This window comes from Doryrhamphus excisus, linkage group LG22, assembly GCF_037039965.1.
Source record: "Doryrhamphus excisus strain RoL-2023G ecotype Guam linkage group LG22, RoL_Dexc_Guam_v1.1, whole genome shotgun sequence".
NCBI lineage: Eukaryota > Metazoa > Chordata > Actinopteri > Syngnathiformes > Syngnathidae > Doryrhamphus > Doryrhamphus excisus.
This window is the reverse complement of record NC_136378.1, coordinates 7,440,864-7,458,443: the sequence shown is the minus strand read 5'-3', so window position 1 is coordinate 7,458,443 and position 17,580 is coordinate 7,440,864. Positions and strand designations below refer to the sequence as shown.

The following is a 17,580-nucleotide window of genomic DNA, read 5'->3' as shown; positions in this document are numbered from 1 at the left end:
TTCATGTCTGTATTTTCATCCTTATCACTGAAATGAAAATTAGGGAGGTAATAGAACTAAATCCGTAGAGTGCTGAAGACCAAGAGCTTTTAGAGAAGTCAAATAATCTTGAAGGGTAGAAAAGAAAAAAACAAAATCCACATTCCATCTTCAGATTGAGCAAGAAACACATATTCGGATATCAGGGCTCGACAATAACGATGTACCGATGGCCCGGGGCAAGTTAAAACAAAATTCAGGCAAGTAAATCCAATCAGTGATATTCCCGTCGGGCAAGTGCACTTTGGCATGCCATACTGTTTTTTTAAAAGCGGTTCTTGTTGGGTGTTGGTAAAACATGGACTGCGTAATTCCGGTGGTAATTTGCAAACCAATCCTTGCAAATCTTGAAATGGACCAATCAGAATCGTTTATTTAGACCGAATCAGCGATGGTTTGACTAGGAAAACATCTATCATGGCGTCCCTGCCAACATGGTCTAATTCTTCAACAACTTCTGAAGGAAAACAGCAAAAAGTGATGAACCAGTGCCTCCTAAACAAGTATTTTATTAGCGGCAGCAAATCAAATGATGGCACAGGTGAGTGAATCACATTGCTGTGACAATTTGAAGTGGTCACAATGAAACACCACCGATTAGATCCAATACCAAGTGCTGATTTTGCACAAGCTACAAAATCTAGCGCTTCCATTTCTCCGTGTATTTTTCTCACCTTTGCTTCACAAATTATTGTTTGACCATTGAGCATTTTTTTTCTGCATTAAAAACACTTTACTAGTACACAAATGTGTCTTTTCAATAATGTTTCATTGTGGTGCACAACTTATAAAAGGCAAAGTGCCTAGAAGTCTCTTGACAATCCAGATTTCCATGCAATGTCATGATCTATGTAGGAAAACAACCACAAGAAATGATAATCATTTCATCTTTATTCGAGATTCTCATGTGATGCCACAAAAATTAGATGATATCATTATGGCAGTCTTTTCATTTTACATGGGTAAAACTTTACAAGTTCGGCCAAGTAGTTCTCACCTTAAGGATTCCCCATGGGCAAGTCATTTTAGTTTTTAATGTAGAGCAGGGGTCTGAAACATGCGGCCCGCGGTCCAAATGTGGCCCGCAGGACACTAGTTTGAGGCCCCCACCTTGATATGAAAGTTTAATGTTAGTGCGGCCCGCTCAAGTTTGATATGGATGCCGTATGGTATCATGTACCCAGAAAAAATTATTACGTTTGATTAATGTTCATGTTAAAGGTTAAATAACTGTTAATAGTTATCCTCCCTATCCGTGTGGAAGTGGTAAGTTTTTGGCTATTTAAGTTTAAAGGAAATAACTTGGAGGCTACCGTTTAGGTCGCTAGCTCTCTAGTTTGCCAGTTAGCATGTGTCTCAAGACCCTGCAGTTGCGCAACACGTTGTAAATAAAAAGAATATAAATGTGACTATAGTCGTGTTTTGTCATGTCTACAGGGCTCTAATGCTTTGTTAATTTTAATCTGAAAAAAATAATTAGTCTACCCACCAACTATATGTGTCTATTCAATAATGTTTCATTGTGGTGCCTAGAAGTCTCTTGACAATCCAGATTTCCAAGCAACGTCATGATCTATGTAGGAAAACAACCACAAGAAATGATAATCATTTCCTCTTTATTTGAGATTCTCATGTGATGCCACAAAAATTAGATGATATCATTATGGCAGACTTCTCATTTTACAAGTTCGGCAAGCAGTTCTCACCTTAAGGATTCCCCATGGGCAAGTCATTTTTGTTTTTAATGTAGAGCCCTGGATATTCGTCATGTCAACCTCTGGATTTACATCTACGGCAGCTTAACGCCTACTATCGGTGATCCTTTCAAATGATGATCCAGCAGTACTAATTTCGACATACAGTACAGCTACCACTTCAATCTGTTAACAGCGCACTGCTTAAATGCGGCAAATAAAACAATAACCACAACAAGCTTCCTCCTCCAACCCTGGTGCCAATTACCCACGAACTAGCAAACATTGCTGTTTGTTTAGTTGCACTATTGTTTTTTCTGCTCTGCCAAAGTGGGCGATCTGCTAGCTACCAGCTGTGCAGCAACGGACGCACCATAGATTGGCATTCAGGGAAAAAAAAGCAGGGCATACGAGTGAGGGGGTTGTATATAAAGAAGGGTATCTAACACATGAACAACATGCAGAAGCAGCGCAAGAAACCATGTTCAGGTTTCTCATCTGGCTCTTTGTGAAAGTGGAACGGATTTCTGAGTGGGCGGAGATCTAATTACATATGCACTCACAGCTCAGAGTGATGCTAAATTTGGTCACGTTGACATAGATGACACAAAATAACACGGAACAAAATGTAAGAGGAAAAGAGTACGCAAAGTAACAGCAAAGGAAATAACATGAATACCAAAAATATATCTGGAGCAATGAACAAAAAGCCTCTGGAGCCTGCTCACGTGGTGATTTTGTTTGTGTGTGTGCGTGTACAATGATGGATGTGGGGAAGCAGAACAGAACAAGGGATACAGGGTATCCAACACAGAGAAAAGTTTAACAATATGAAAAATTATATGATTATGGAGCACTAAAATGATGACTAAATCAATACATAGGTATTAAGATTATTATTTTTTTTTTATTTTGCATTTTTTTCCACCCAGGGTTTTGGTCCCCATTTATTCAACATTTCATATAGCCCAGCCATCACCAAATGGCAGACCTCAGTTCCCGATACGGACCCAATGCTGTCCCTTTACAAACCCGTGACCAATTAAAGTGAATGGGAAATATAATAATAACATATAATCATGCTCAAGGACCAATCGCAGGGGCAGATTGCGGTTGGAATGATTCAGTTAATTACAGTTATGTGACGGCAAACACCGGTGAAATTGCATGTTTACTTGCCGAGAAGTGAATAAGAGAACAATGGCTTGCTTAAAAAGTCTGAAAAGTTGAAAAAAAAACAAAAAACGAACTCTTCAAATTTTTCCACAATCCAGTACCAAAAAAATTGCTGGGTTTCATATGGAACTCTGGAATTGTAGAGACTGAACTCGAAACTAAAAACCAGGGAAATGCACCAACATGGAGAGCAGTGGGCATACAAGCGTATTCAAATTGAGTCAAATTGCATGCTAAGTACGAAAAAATCAGTTCTGTCAGCAGGTCCGCACCCCCCTCGAGGGACCCCATTATTTAAGAAGCACTGCTCAAAGGTAAACAGAAAGTGGAATTGTGTGACAAATTTGGCTATAACGGGCGGTCAGACCTCACAGTGGTTAGCGCACAGACATCACAGCTAGGAGACCAGGGTTCAATTCCACCCTCGGCCATCTCTGTGTGGAGTTTGCATGTTCTCCCCGTGCATGCGTGGGTTTTCTCCGGGTACTCAGGTTTCCTCCCACGTTCCAAAAACATGCTAGGTTAATTAGCGACTCCAAATTGTCCATAGGTATGAATGTGAGTGTGAATGGTTGTTTGTCTATATGTGCCCTGTGATTGGCTGGCCACCAGTCCAGGGTGTACCCCGCCTCTCATCCGAAGACAGCTGGAATAGGCTCCAGCACCGCCCCCCCGTGACCCTCGGGAGGAAAAAGCGGTAGAAAATGAATGAATGAATTTGGCTATAACATCATTCTGCCAATATAATTATGCTGTATTGAAACAATAGTGTGATTTCATTTTCATATAAGCTAGTCTGTTTGACGCAATTTCAGACAGCAAAATGAGGTTCGGACCTTAGCAGTGAAAAAACTGCATAAACCGACCTTACTCAATTAGCTACTGTACCACAGAAAGTAAAAGCATTACTTTCAACAGCTAGCGAGGGAAGTGATTTTCTTTTAAATTCATTAATGCATTTAAAAAGAAGGGGGCAAGGGTTTTGTAGGACTTTCACCATCAGTGTTGTTCTGCTCCCGCTGCGAGCCCAGCAGGGAGATGACAGGTTCTCAATAAATTATCCAGTTGAGCTCGACTTCAGAGCCTTTACTTTGCACTTAAGCGCTATAAAACTCAACATAAAGAAATAAAGCACGTCAATTATGCCTTACATAAGATAAAGAACTTTTCTCTGTGACATTCAAACATAAATGAAAGATATTCAGACAAATGTAAAAGCTTGAAGCTAAATTACATTGAAAATCCCATATACGTGCCAGGAAATAGCATTAGTAATTTACATGGTGATTTCCAACATCACCAAATATGACAACCAATTAGATATTTTAATGTACATTCCAGCTAAACAGAGGATGAATAATTAGCATGACATACTTTCCGGTAATCATTTTCTATGGCTGAACAAGAGACAATGTACATTAACAAACTGCATGTGGCTGCAGGTACTTCCTGACTACAGCAATGCCCCGAGGATAAACAGAGTATAAAGGCATACTTGCAAATGACTCAATCTCATTTGTTTATTTTTTTCATCTTTTTCCTGATTACGTAATATACAACATTTTAAGGACCTTAAACATATTTCAGTATTGAACAAAGCAAAGTTTGTTCTCAATCAGAAATCACTCCACACTCTTTATTGCTCTCTGGTTCCACCATATCTTACTTATTGTGTGGAAATATGGGCTAATAACTATAAAAGCAATCTTCACTCGCTAAATGTACTGAAAAAAAGGTCAGTAAGGATAATTCATAATGCCGCCTACAGAGAACATACTAACTCCTTATTTCTAAAATCACAAATACTTCAACTTGCTGATATAGTTCATCTTCAAACAGCTAAAATAATGCATAAGGCTAAAAACAACCAATTACCTAAAAATGTCATCCAATACTTCTCTACAAGAGAGGAGAAATATGATCTCAGGGAAGAACTACATTTGAAACACTTATATGCTAGGACTACGTTAAAAAGCCATAGCATTTCAGTATGTGGAATCAAACTATGGAATGGATTGAGTAAGGACCTCAAACAATGCACAACGATGAGCCAATTCAAGAAACAATACAAGCAGTTGATGTTTGCTAAATACAAGGATGAAGAGTCTTGAACCAGTCATGATGTGCTATATATATCACTATATTGACACTTACTATGGTACCCATTATGTCATTGGATGGTCATATCACCTTGTACTTCGGTATGTGACAAAAAAAGTAAAAAAAAAAAAGTAAAAAAAAATTTAATTTAAAAAATTTAAAAATATATATATTTTTTTTAATGTTTTTTTTTTTACAAATTTTAAAAATTAAAAAAAAACAACCTTAAACTGTATCATGGAAAGCAGGAAGTGAACAAATGTAACAGTTACTGATTGTAAAAGTACCAGATGGAGGGGTAGGATTTAATAAGCTTTGCTTCTTCCTACTCCTTTTGGACATGTGGAACTGTGAACTGATTATGGGATGCACTCAATTGTAATCTGATGCATGTTCAAATGAAATAAAACCATTACCATAAATCCCATAATAGGAAAAGGAATATAGTAACCAATGTTTGCAAACATTTTGAATGTTACCATGTTAAGTCTATAAAAATGCACACACCCCTGTGATGCATTTGCACTATGTCACTGTTTTGAGCAAATTGATTCATAGAGTTGGAAATTGTTTGAAATTGTTGCAAGTCAGCTGATTTTTATTAATGTAATTGGTTAATCAGTTGATTGTATGCAGAAGGATGGCGCCAGCAACTTATACAGTGGCTTGTACAAATACATTATTGAATATTAAGAGGTTCTCAATAGTATTTCAATTGGGAAGGTGGGGCATCCATACATTTTCTATACCGCTTATCCTCATTAGAGTCGCAGGGGTTAAGCTGGAGCCTATCCTAGGGGCGGGTTACACCGTGAGCATGATAGAGCATGATAGAAAATGAAAAAGTGATCATAATTTTGCCTTTTTATCTTCCATGTGATCATTTTAAATTAAAAAAAAATCTTACACCAGAGGCTTTTAACAAAACATTTACAAGCTGTGTTTAGACACTGTTGGTGGAATATCATTATATGATCATTTTAATCACTGCCCAATTATATACAGAGATGATAATAGATGATATTGACTTGCTGGCCAGCACTCACTCAAGTCAATCAATATTTCTGCTTTAAGGCCAATTACAGAAAAAATGCATGAAGAGACTCGAGTGATCTGGAGCAAACTACTGCTTGATGCCTTTGCATAGCAATTAGATAAGTGTGACCTGACCGTACCACTAAAACGCTTGCATGTGTTTATATTCAGTCAAATGAAGTTAAACATACAATGGCTAATCACACCTACATAGTATAACAAAAAATCTGCTGTTCCCAAGTGAATAGAAGAAAAAAATAAAGATGAAGGGAGGAGGAGTGAAATGAGGAGCTGAAAATAGTCTTAAAGTCCAGGTGTGTGCACGTATTCGTGTAAGAAATCTCACCTTAACGGTCTCGTAGTTAAGGAGCGAGTCAATGGCTGCGTTGCCTGCTTCGTTGTCTGCTTTGTTCATTTCTATGCGGAAACGGGTCCTGTGTGAAGAAACAAGCAACATGATCACTTCTGCCCACTGTCCCAACCAAATACACAGAAAAAAGGAAAGCCATAAGGAACCGTAGGAACCATAAGCTTAATTATTTGCAAAAAATATAATACTAAAGAAAAAACAGCCTACATCTCTTTACTCTTTATTACAGGTGATAGAGCAAATTATTTGTAATTGTACATTATTTGGCCAAAATTCACACCAATTTTTATGCAGTATGTAAAAAAATATATGTATGTGAAAAATATAGACATACATAACTACTAAGACAGTGATTTTCAACCACTGTGCTGCGGCACACTAGTGTACCTTGAGAAACCGTCAGGTGTGGCGTGAGGAATTATCCAATATCACTTTTTATAGTTAACATTGATTAATCATCATTTGCAAATATTATGTCAATATCCACGTATGCATGGACCCAAATATTCCAATTGCATTTGATATATTTGCTCAAACTGAAAGAATTGAACAGGGATGGAATATTCCTTTCCCCAATCCAATTCGGGTATCTTGTACCCGCTCAAATGGAAAGTTGTCAGAGTGTGTTGTTCTTAGTGGGGTTTTTCTTCTTCTGTTTATTGGCGGTTGGCAAGCAGCTTTCGTATGCATTAGCGCCATCTGTGAAACAGAATCTAAACCCTTCTATACGCCATTCACAAGTGCAGTTTTATTAAAAAAGAAAATATATATATCTATATAAAACATGTCCCGAGTTTAATTATAAAATATTAGCAAGATTGAATTTGATGTTTTCCTGTTTAAATTTATCCCGGGTGCGTTCTTTCAGCGCATGCTCAGATATGACGTAACACGCAGATCCAGACGTTCTTCAGTTTTAAAAATGGAGGCCAGCAATCGGCACTGGACTAAGCAAAGTTTGTTTTTGATTCAAACTAAATTTCAAGAATGGAAAACTGGCAATACGGAGTTATTCCAACAAGTGAAAGAAAAACTCGAGGAATTCGGTATCACGTGATGTTGATGTTTACGTTTTACTGGGCATGCCCTATTGACTATTCTGGTTGATTTTCACGGCACATGTAGACAAGAGATTGGAATATTCCTTTCTATGGATACCATTGTTTCCCGAAAGGTCATTCGAAAAGAGAAAAAGTGGTCATGTAAAAACGTGGCTACTGTGGAGTGTCTGTGGTGTAAAGACTGGCAGAGCAATGTAATATAGGTCCGTGTGGCAACACCTACCTTGTTCCTCCCTTACACTTATTACGTGTGAGGTCGTGGTGACATTTTGTAACATTTTTGATTAGTGGTGTGCCACAAGATTTTTTCAATGTAAAAAAAAACGTGCCGTGGCTCAAAAAAGGTTGGAAAAACACTGTGATAAGAGACCACCTCAAATTTGCCTGAATTCTTGCATCTTTCTTTGCATGTATGACAGACTTTCCATTCCAGTTGCCTACTGAATCACAATGCAAACACATGGTCACAAGCCATCAAACAAAGCAGAGTCTTCTTGTGCCAGGAATGGCATCAAGTCACCAAACAGCAGTGTGAAAGACTGGCGGAGCGAGCGCCAAGACGCATGAAAGCTGCGATTCAAAAATCAGTGTTAGTCCACCAAACATTGCTTTCAACTTTAAAATTTGATTTTTACATATTATAATAATGGCGGCACGGCGGTCTAGTGGTTAGCGCACGTACGTCACAGCTAGGAGACCAGGGTTCAATTCCACCCTCGGCCATCTCTGTGTGGAGTTTGCATGTTCTCCCCGTGCATGCGTGGGTTTCCTCCGGGTACTCCAGTTTCCTCCCACATTCCAAAAACATGCTAGGTTAATTGGTGACTCCAAATTGTCCATAGGTATGAATGTGAGTGTGAATGGTTGTTTGTCTATGTGTGCCCTGTGATTGGCTGGCGACCAGTCCAGGGTGTACCCCGCCTCTCGCCTGAAGACAGCTGGGATAGGCTCCAGCACCCCACGCGACCCTCGTGAGGAAAAAGCGGTAGAAAATGAATGAATGAATATTATAATAATAACATTAAAAACAAAAAATGCTTAGGTTTATGTAGCCAATATACGGTGAGCTACTAAAAAGCAACTTGCAAGGCACAAATGCCTGCCGGGTTGGACACAAAAAGGGGAGCACATCACCCCAATTCTGGTTGCCTGTTCACTTTAGGATTGATTTTAAGATTTTATTGTTTGTTTGTTTTTAAGGCGTCGAATGGGCTGGCCCCCAAATACATATCGGACCTCATCCAAATTTACTCTCCAGTGCGGTCACTGAGGTCCGAGGGCCAGCTCCAACTTGTGGTGCCTAAGACGAGACTTAAGACCAGGGGGGACCGAGCCTTTTCTGTGGTTGGCCCCAAACTATGGAACTCTCTCCCCTCCCAAGTAAAAAAGGCCCCCAACATCGAAAGCTTTAAGTCTTGTCTTAAAACCCACTTTTATTCTCTGGCTTTTAACTCGGAGTGAGTCGTATGGTCCTGTGTCTTTTAGTTCATTTTTATTGTAATTGGTTTTATTTTTTTATACTTTTGTTTCTTATTTTTAATATTTTAATATCTATTTTACTATTTTATTTCTTAAATGATCTTTTAGTTTTGGATTATTACTTTTTATTTTTACTAGTCTGTGCAGCACTTTGGAAACTCTGTTTATAAAATGTGCTATATAGATAAATTGGATTGGATTGGACACCTCTCCTGTAAGCAGTATTAGATCTGTGTTAATTGAGAAAGAACATTAGCTATTTATATCAGTATACTGTAATACAGGTGTGCTCATTATTACCTCCACTGTGTCATAAGAATGGTGAAAAGGGTGTAAGTGGATAATGTACCCAAGGCCACCGCCGTGAATGCTCCACCACACTTGTAGAACTGCAGAGGATGACAAAAAAAAACAGGTAAAGGAAAATGCATTTGACGTACTGTGACTTAACAGCGCTAAGAAAGAAAGCGCATCAGACCACCACGCTCCAACGCTGGGAGTCACAAGTGAGAGTGCACAGTTAGTGACCGTTCCGCTATGAAATGGAGTGTTACAAATGGAGGGGAAACTACAAGACCTAATCGTGCTAATGCTTTAGCTATTTGGGCAATGGAGTCTGTCCTCATTACAGCCAAGCTGACATTATGGTCCAGAGTGGAATAATAAGGCAAAGCTATAGATGAGCCTGAGTCTTTTTAGTGGTGCCAATATAGGGAGGCATACTCTACAGGAGAACATTAAGCCGCCACAAAAGCTTTGGGATTCATCATCGTTGCTAATGGGCTCCGGGTTGCCACCCAAAGAACACGGGGATTCATCTAATGAAAATGAGACAATATCCTGAAATTAATTTCCTGACAATCTGCTGCAAAGTGTGTCAAGGTGATGAAAGGTGCGTGCTACTGAAATATTAACAAGAACTCACAAAGCAAGAATATAAAGAGCTTTTTTTTCTCTCCATGACAAACAACCATGAAGATAGATCTCAAAACAGAATTTACCAGAATGGCGCTAACGAGGCCCATCTCAAAGACAGTGGGACCCAGATTGAAGATGAGGGCACTGAGGACAAAGGAGATGCCTCGGGTGCCACGGTCGATGGCCTTGGACAATGCTCCTGTCTGGCGGCTGAGATGGAAGCCCAGATCCAGATTGTGCAAATGGAGGAAGACGTTCTTGGCGATGCGTCGGATGGAGCTCTGGGCCACCTTGCCAAATACCATGTTTCGAAGCTCATTGAAGAGGGCGGCACAGGCCCGCGAACATCCATCTGGGATAGCAGAGGACACAGGCGGTTAAACACAGCAACTGTGAAAAGCGCCAGGAGGTTCAAACTGCAGGACTGGGTGTTATGAAAAGAAACTATGCTCATCACCGACACAGATTTACGATAAGGCGACAATTTTATTCAAGAGGAGACTGAGGGCGCCAAGAAAATAGACCAATGTAGAAATTTGGAGACTGGAGTATAATATTGCAGCAGGGACCCCGCTCCCCCCCATTGAGAACATAGCAAACACCCGGAGAAGGCTCTGCAGCATCCGCTGTAGAACAACCAGGTTTAGAGACAGCTACTTCCCCCTGGCCATCAGACTGCTCAATGCCAAATAAGCCCCTCTACATGCCCACACGCAAAACCAAAACTTTAAATTATTGTTCATTCATTTTCTACCGCTTTTTCCCTCACGAGGGTCACGGGGGTGCTGGAGCCTATCCCAGCTGTCTTCTGGCGAGAGGCGGGGTACACTCTGGACTGGAGGCCAGCCAATCACAATAGACAAACAACCATTCACACTCACATTCATAACTATGGACAACTATGGACAACTATGGACAACTATGTTTTTGGAATGTGGGAGGAAACCGGAGTACCCGGAGAAAACCCACGCATGCACGGGGAGAACATGCAAACTCCACACACAGATGGCCGAGGGTGGAATTGAACCCTGGTCTCCTAGCTGTGAGGTCTGCGTGCTAACCACTCGACCGCCGTTCCGTCCTAAATTATTATTATTTATTCTAAATTATTTAAATTATTTGTACAAATTACTGTTTACACTGTACATTGATACATTCATATTTGATGTAATCTATTTATTCTCCACATTATTATTTATTATTAGACGGGAGCCAGGCAACGACATTTCGGTGGTAATTTCACTGCTGTGTTATTGTGCAATGACAATAAAGAAAGTCTATGTCTATGTCCAACTCTAAAGTAGTGTTCATTTTTATCATTTCTGCCCTGGTATTCTCAAACATAACATCACATGGTATCGACATGGCACAGTTGGAACGCTGACTTGCATCATCTGTGCCGTTACGTCCTTGCACTGTGGGTACTGTAACAAATTCAGAAGCTTCAGTAGGTCATTCCCACACACACAGCAAAAAAAATAATAATAATAAATCGCCATGACTGTCTCAAATTAATATTAGTCTAGCACCTGGCCTTCTTGTGGCAATTTCACCGATTTGTGTGAACACAAAAGGTTGTCGTATGAGACCCGGAGTCAGGTAGTAATTGCTCAGTCTGCCGGTCTTCATGGAGCAGTAATGTGGCGTTAAATAGGAATGCTCATCAAATGAACAATGTGTCCACATCTGACAAGGTAGGATGAGCACTTGGGCACCTTTTCAGACAAATTACACACCATGCCAAAGACACTGTCCCAGGGCATTTCAGAGAGGGTGCAAAAAAAAAAAAAATACAATTCCATTCGGAGAGAGCGTCCCGTGCATTTTTCCTTGTCATCCTAATTCATCCTGCCTGAAATCCTGCTCATGCGCTCCAATTATTCACCGAGCACTACGGAGAGAGATCTAAGTGGACTCATTAAAATAAGTGGCTACAGGGGGTATCCAAGCTGATCTCATTCTAACGCAGAGACACTTGCAGTAGGTGTCGGGTCGCTATTTATGCTTTTCATCAGCCCTGCAGGGGGAAAAAAATAGTCTAATCAGGAGAGGACTTCAAGGTAGAGCTCTACCTCACTCACCTCTGACTCCTCTTTTATGCACAGGGTCTCCTTGGACAAAAGAAATGAGGTGTACAAACAGGGAGCGGGAGAAAGAAACAACCCTGGCCTCTGTCAGAAACCAGTTTCAAAAGACAGAACAAAATGTCACTGACACCGCTTTACAACTATAGATGAAGAAATGTTTACCTTGACAGTATACGGTTGCTGCGGGGAAAATAAACACTTTCAATGCATACAATGCTGATCACAATTTTAAGAGTAGTTGAAAAATTACATCTAGTCTTCGGCAGCAAAATCTGGTTCTTGGGACATGGAATGTCGGACGGTGGAAGGAGTACTTTGAGGCAATTCCCAATCCCACAACTGACATACCTTCCATAGAGCAGTGATTTTCAACAAGTGTGTGAGAAATCGTCAGGTGTGCCGTGAGGAATTATTCATTCATTCACTCATTAATTTTCTACCGCTTTTCCTCACGAGGGTCGCGGGGGGTGATGGAGCCTATCCCAGCTGTCTTCGGGCGAGAGGCAGGGTACACCCTGGACTGGTCGCCAGTCATACCTACATTCATACATGTTGGCATGTTTTTGGAATGTGGGAGGAAACCGGAGTACCCGGACAAAACAGAACAGGAGTTCAGTGCCAGTTGAGGTGTTCCGGGCATGCTCAGCCCAGGAAAAGGCCCTAGGACAGGACAGGTCGCTAGCTCTCCAGTTTGCGAGTTAGCATGTGACCCTGCAGTTGCGCAATATGTTGTAAATAAAAAGAGTATAAATGTGACTATAGTCATGTTTTGTCATGTCTACAGGGCTCTAATAATGCTTTGTTCCTTTTAATCTGAAAAAAATAATTTGTCTACCCACCAACTATATGTGGTTTCTTAAGTATTTTTTATTTGCCGTTTTATTATTATTATTATATTTATTTATTACTGATTAATTGATTTTCTTTATTCTTTATTTGTTTATTTATTTTTCATCTTATTTTGTGTAGAAAAATAAAAAGTTATTTGAGAACAGTGGAATGTTTTATCAGAGCTTTTCTTGTAGAAAATTGGAACCAAAGCGAAGTTTTTTAAATTTTTTAGTTTTTAATAAATGCGAATTTTTTTGGAAAACCTGATGCGGCCCAGTCTCACCCAGACCTGAGCTCCAGTGGCCCCCAAGTAAATTGAGTTTGAGACCCCTGCCCTAGGACACACAAGACATAGGAAACCCTGGAGGGTTTATGTCTCACAGCTGGCCTGGGAACACCTTGGTGTCCTCCCGGTGGAGATGGAGGAGGTGGCCGGGAACCAGGAGGTCTGGACTGAGACTGCCGCCCCCGCAACCCGGACCCAGATAAACAGAAGAAAATGGAATGGAACCTTTTTTTTTGCCTTTGCCATCATGAGATCATGACAATGTGAATACCTGAGAGAAAATGACACTGAATCCACATTTATTGCTGTGGTCTTAAAAGGTTTGATCTGCTGATAAGCAGCCTATTTCACTTTAATATACAACAGTGCAAAAATGAAAATAAAAAATGTTCAACTGGTGTTGAAATTTTGATCAGGAGTGTATGCGCCGGACTGAAAAGATGTTCTCAATTATAGAACATGTAATGTAAATAAAATGAGGAGAAAGCAGCACGGTATTGATGCGTGTCTAGAAAGGTCAGCCTGGAGATAATAGGCAGTCCCACAGTCCCCTCTGATGAGCACGGCACCTGCTAGTGAAACAAGTCTGCAACTCACAGCCAATCAGCACGGCCGTTGCCATGGTAGCCACAGTGCTTGGCGCATCGTTCAGGTTCAGCATGTGTCCCGACATCTGGTTAAGCTCGTCCACTGCATACTTAAACATGAAGGGCACCGTCACATTGGTGATCTGGGAAGGCAGAGGGAGGGAGGAGGAAAAAAGGAAATAGTTTAAAAAAAACAAAACAATCTCAGTATAGTCTGGCAATAGGATTGTAGTCTTGGGTAGTGTATATTTCCTTGGTTGATTACCGAGGAAATTAATTATGAGTTTTTCTGTCAAGGTTCTGAACTCCTGTTTCAATGGCAATGTTTTATTGAGCTGACGTCATGCTGTTCTACTTTAGTTGAGAATGCAGTGCTCGACAATAACGATGTACCGATGGTCCGGGGCAAGTTAAAACAAAATTCAGGCAAGTAAATCCAATCAGTGATATTAGCAACAACGCTCCCTGACTTACACAAAATAAACACAGTTAGGACACTAATAATTTGCAGAGAGCTTTGCTGGCTTACAGCCACGCCCATTTAAGGAAGTCTGCCCCTCTGTGACATCACAGAAGGGGCAGACTTACGCCTTTTGAAACTGAGCGTTTTGAGCCATCCCAAACTTCTTTCACGGCTAACTTCCAAATGTGCAAACCTGGTTTAACACAAGAATACAACATTCTAACTACATTTATAGGTCAGAAGAGTGGGTAAAGCACAATAGGGTCCCTTTAACATTATTAGAGCCCCGTAGACATGCAATAACAACCCAATTGTCACATTTACACTCCTATTATTCTATGATTACATCCCATTACGCAGGTTATGGGATCTCTGCAGGGACATAAATGATTGCATGACTTTCAAAATGATGGGGAAGTTTATAGAGTTCAGTAGTTGAATTGAAAACGTTTTACACAGGACGAAATAAGAATTTGTTGAATCATTTTGATGATTATAGCTCACATCCCCAATTCAGTATCTCATGAAATTCAGGACTTGACAATAACGATGTACCGATGGCCCGGGGCAAGTTAAAACAAAATTGGGGCAAGTAAATCCAATCAGTGATATTCCCGTCGGGCAAGTGCACTTTGGCATGCCATACTGCCAAGAGTTTTTTTAAAAGCGGTTCTTGTTGGGTGTTGGTAAAACACGGACTGCGTAATTCCGGTGGTAATTTGCAAACTAATCCTTGCAAATCTTGAAATGGACCAATTAGAATCATTTATTTAGACCGTGGACTGCATTTTACCCACACCCGTTCTTGTACGCGATCAACTAATCAGCGATGGTTTGACTAGGAAAACATCTATCATGGCGTCCCTGCCAACATGGTCTAATTCTTCAACAACTTGTGAAGGAAAACACCAAAAAGTGATGAAAGAGTGCCTCCTAAACAAGTATTTTATTAGCGGCAGCAAATCAAATGATGGCACAGGTGAGTGAATCACATTGCTGTGACAATTTGAAGTGGTCACAATGAAACATCACCGATTAGATCCAATACCAAGTGCTGATTTTGCACAAGCTACAAAATCTAGCCGTTCCATTTCTCTGTGTATTTTTCTCACCTTTGCTTCACAAATTATTGTTTGACCATTTGAGCATTTTTTTCTGGATTAAAAACACTTTACTACAGTAAACCTCGGATATATCGGACTCGGATATATCGGAAATTTGCTCACAACGGACAGATAAAAAAGAACCGATTTTTCTGTAATGCATTTCCAATAAAAATTCATTGCATAAATCGGATTTTTTATAACGGATTTCGCCTATTTCAGACAAAATCTCCAGTCCCGTTCCAATGCATTTCCATTAAATATCCCTCACATATATCGGATGGCCGCATCGTGGCGCTCCGATTCGCCGAATCGTGACAGGCCGCTATACGACGTCATTTGCAGCGTTGCCTGCGCAATGTATATTCACGTTTATTATTCAGATTTAAGACAAATATAAAAGTGAGTGACGTCAATAATACTAGCACAGCAGTGAATGAGATCTTAACCTCACTATTGGAAATAACGTAGGCCTGACGGGCGTAACAGGGCCTAGCTTAATTAACAATTTGTTATGCTCAGAGTCCAATAAAGTTAAATTCTCATTACCTTACGTCTCTTTTCATTGCCCAGTCCAGGTACATTGGAAACATAGTCAAGGAAGTGCCTTTTTATAACGGATAAAATCCGATTTACGCATATACCGGATATAAATCCGATATATGCGTAAAACAGACATTTTCCGGTATACGCATATAACGGATTTCACTTATATCGGACAAAACCAGTGGGAACAATTGAATCCGATATATCCGAGGTTTACTGTAGTACACAAATGTGTCTATTGAATAATGTTTCATTGTGGTGCACAAAACTTATAAAAGGCAAAGTGCCTAGAAGTCTCTTGACAATCCAGATTTCCATGCAACGTCATGATCTATGTAGGAAAACAACCACAAGAAATGATAATCATTTCATCTTTATTTGAGATTCTCATGTGATGCCACAAAAATTACATATCATTATGGCAGTCTTTTCATTTTACATGGGGCAAGTTCGGGCAAGTAGTTCTCACCTTAAGCATTCCCCATGGGCAAGTCATTTTTGTTTTTAATGTAGAGTATGGGTCTCAAACATACGGCCTGCGGACACTACTTTGAGGCCCCCGCCTTGATATGAAAGTTTAATGTTAGTGCGGCCCGTGCAAGTTTGATATGGATGCTGTATGGTATCATGTATTAATGTTCATGTTAAAGGTTAAATAACTGTTAATAGTTATCCTCCCTATCCGTGTGGAAGTGGTAAGTTTTTGGCTATTTAAGTTTAAAGGAAATAACTTGCGCAATATGTTGTAAATAAAAAGAGTATAAATGTGACTATAGTCGTGTTTTGTCATGTCTACAGGGCTCTAATAATGCTTTGTTAATTTTAATCTGAAAAAAATAATTTGTCTACCCACCAACTATATGTGGTTGTTTTTGTGTTTTTATTATTATGTTTTTATTATTTGCCGTTTTATTATTATAATTATATTTATTTATTACTGATTGATTTTCTTTATTCTTGATTTGTTTATTTATTTTTATTTTGTGTAGAAAATTAAGATATTTGAGAACAGTGGAATGTTTTATCAGAGCTTTTATTGTAGAAAATCGGAACCAAAGCACTGAAAAAGTTTGTATATTTTTCTGTTTTTAATAAATGCGTTTTGTTTTTGTTTTTTGGAAAACCTGATGCGGCGCAGCTTTGCCCAGACCCTAGCTCCAGTGGCCCCCAGGTAAATTGAGTTTGAGACCCCTGATGTAGAGTCCTGGAATGAATGAAAAGTTGGTTGCAGCCATGTGGTGCAATTTTTCCCGTTAACTGATTCAAAATGCAATTCATCGAGTATCTACTTTAACAAAATCAAATTCTCAATAACCAATCTGCACATTGTCACTGTAGACCCAGAGGAAGGACCCCCCGCCCCTCCCCTCCAAGAAGTTAACTTTGTTTTATTTTCAAATATGTACATGTTGGCTGCCTGTGCTTGCATGTGGATTCTTTGTGACTTGTTCTGCGGCTGCTGCTGTGCTAATGGAAGCGAACTGGGTATTAGGGCTAATTAAAAGCACAGGGGCAGCTGTGAGAGTCAACATAGGCACTTTGCAACACATTAGGGCAGCCAGAGAACACAGGAGAAACGCAGCACAGCACTTTGCTTTCCATCTAATTTATTGGAATTTAGTCAAATGCTGCATGATATTCTGTCATTTTGCATCAGTAAAGGGAATTTATAGACCGATAGATACTTTATTGATTCATATTTCCTGCAGCTCTGCAAAAATGTCATAATGAATTAAAAAAAAAGTCATACTAAATTTCATGATGATGTTCCATGAAGTGCCAGATGTAGGTAAAATTGTCATAAT

The 17,580-nt window shown here is 39.8% G+C and overlaps 1 protein-coding gene across 1 annotated transcript in view; it reads right to left on the bottom strand.

The window, feature by feature from the left end:
- The window catches only part of abcb7 (ATP-binding cassette, sub-family B (MDR/TAP), member 7), a 45,725-nt gene that overhangs the window by 15,939 nt on the left and 12,206 nt on the right, over window positions 1–17,580 (bottom strand). The window contains exons 5-8 of the mRNA XM_058063047.2: window positions 13,674–13,806; window positions 9,956–10,224; window positions 9,255–9,343; window positions 6,391–6,478 (exon numbers count right to left, since the gene is read on the bottom strand). Of these exons, the coding sequence (XP_057919030.2) occupies window positions 6,391–6,478; window positions 9,255–9,343; window positions 9,956–10,224; window positions 13,674–13,806 (579 nt within the window). The remainder of the gene's footprint in view (window positions 1–6,390; window positions 6,479–9,254; window positions 9,344–9,955; window positions 10,225–13,673; window positions 13,807–17,580) is intronic.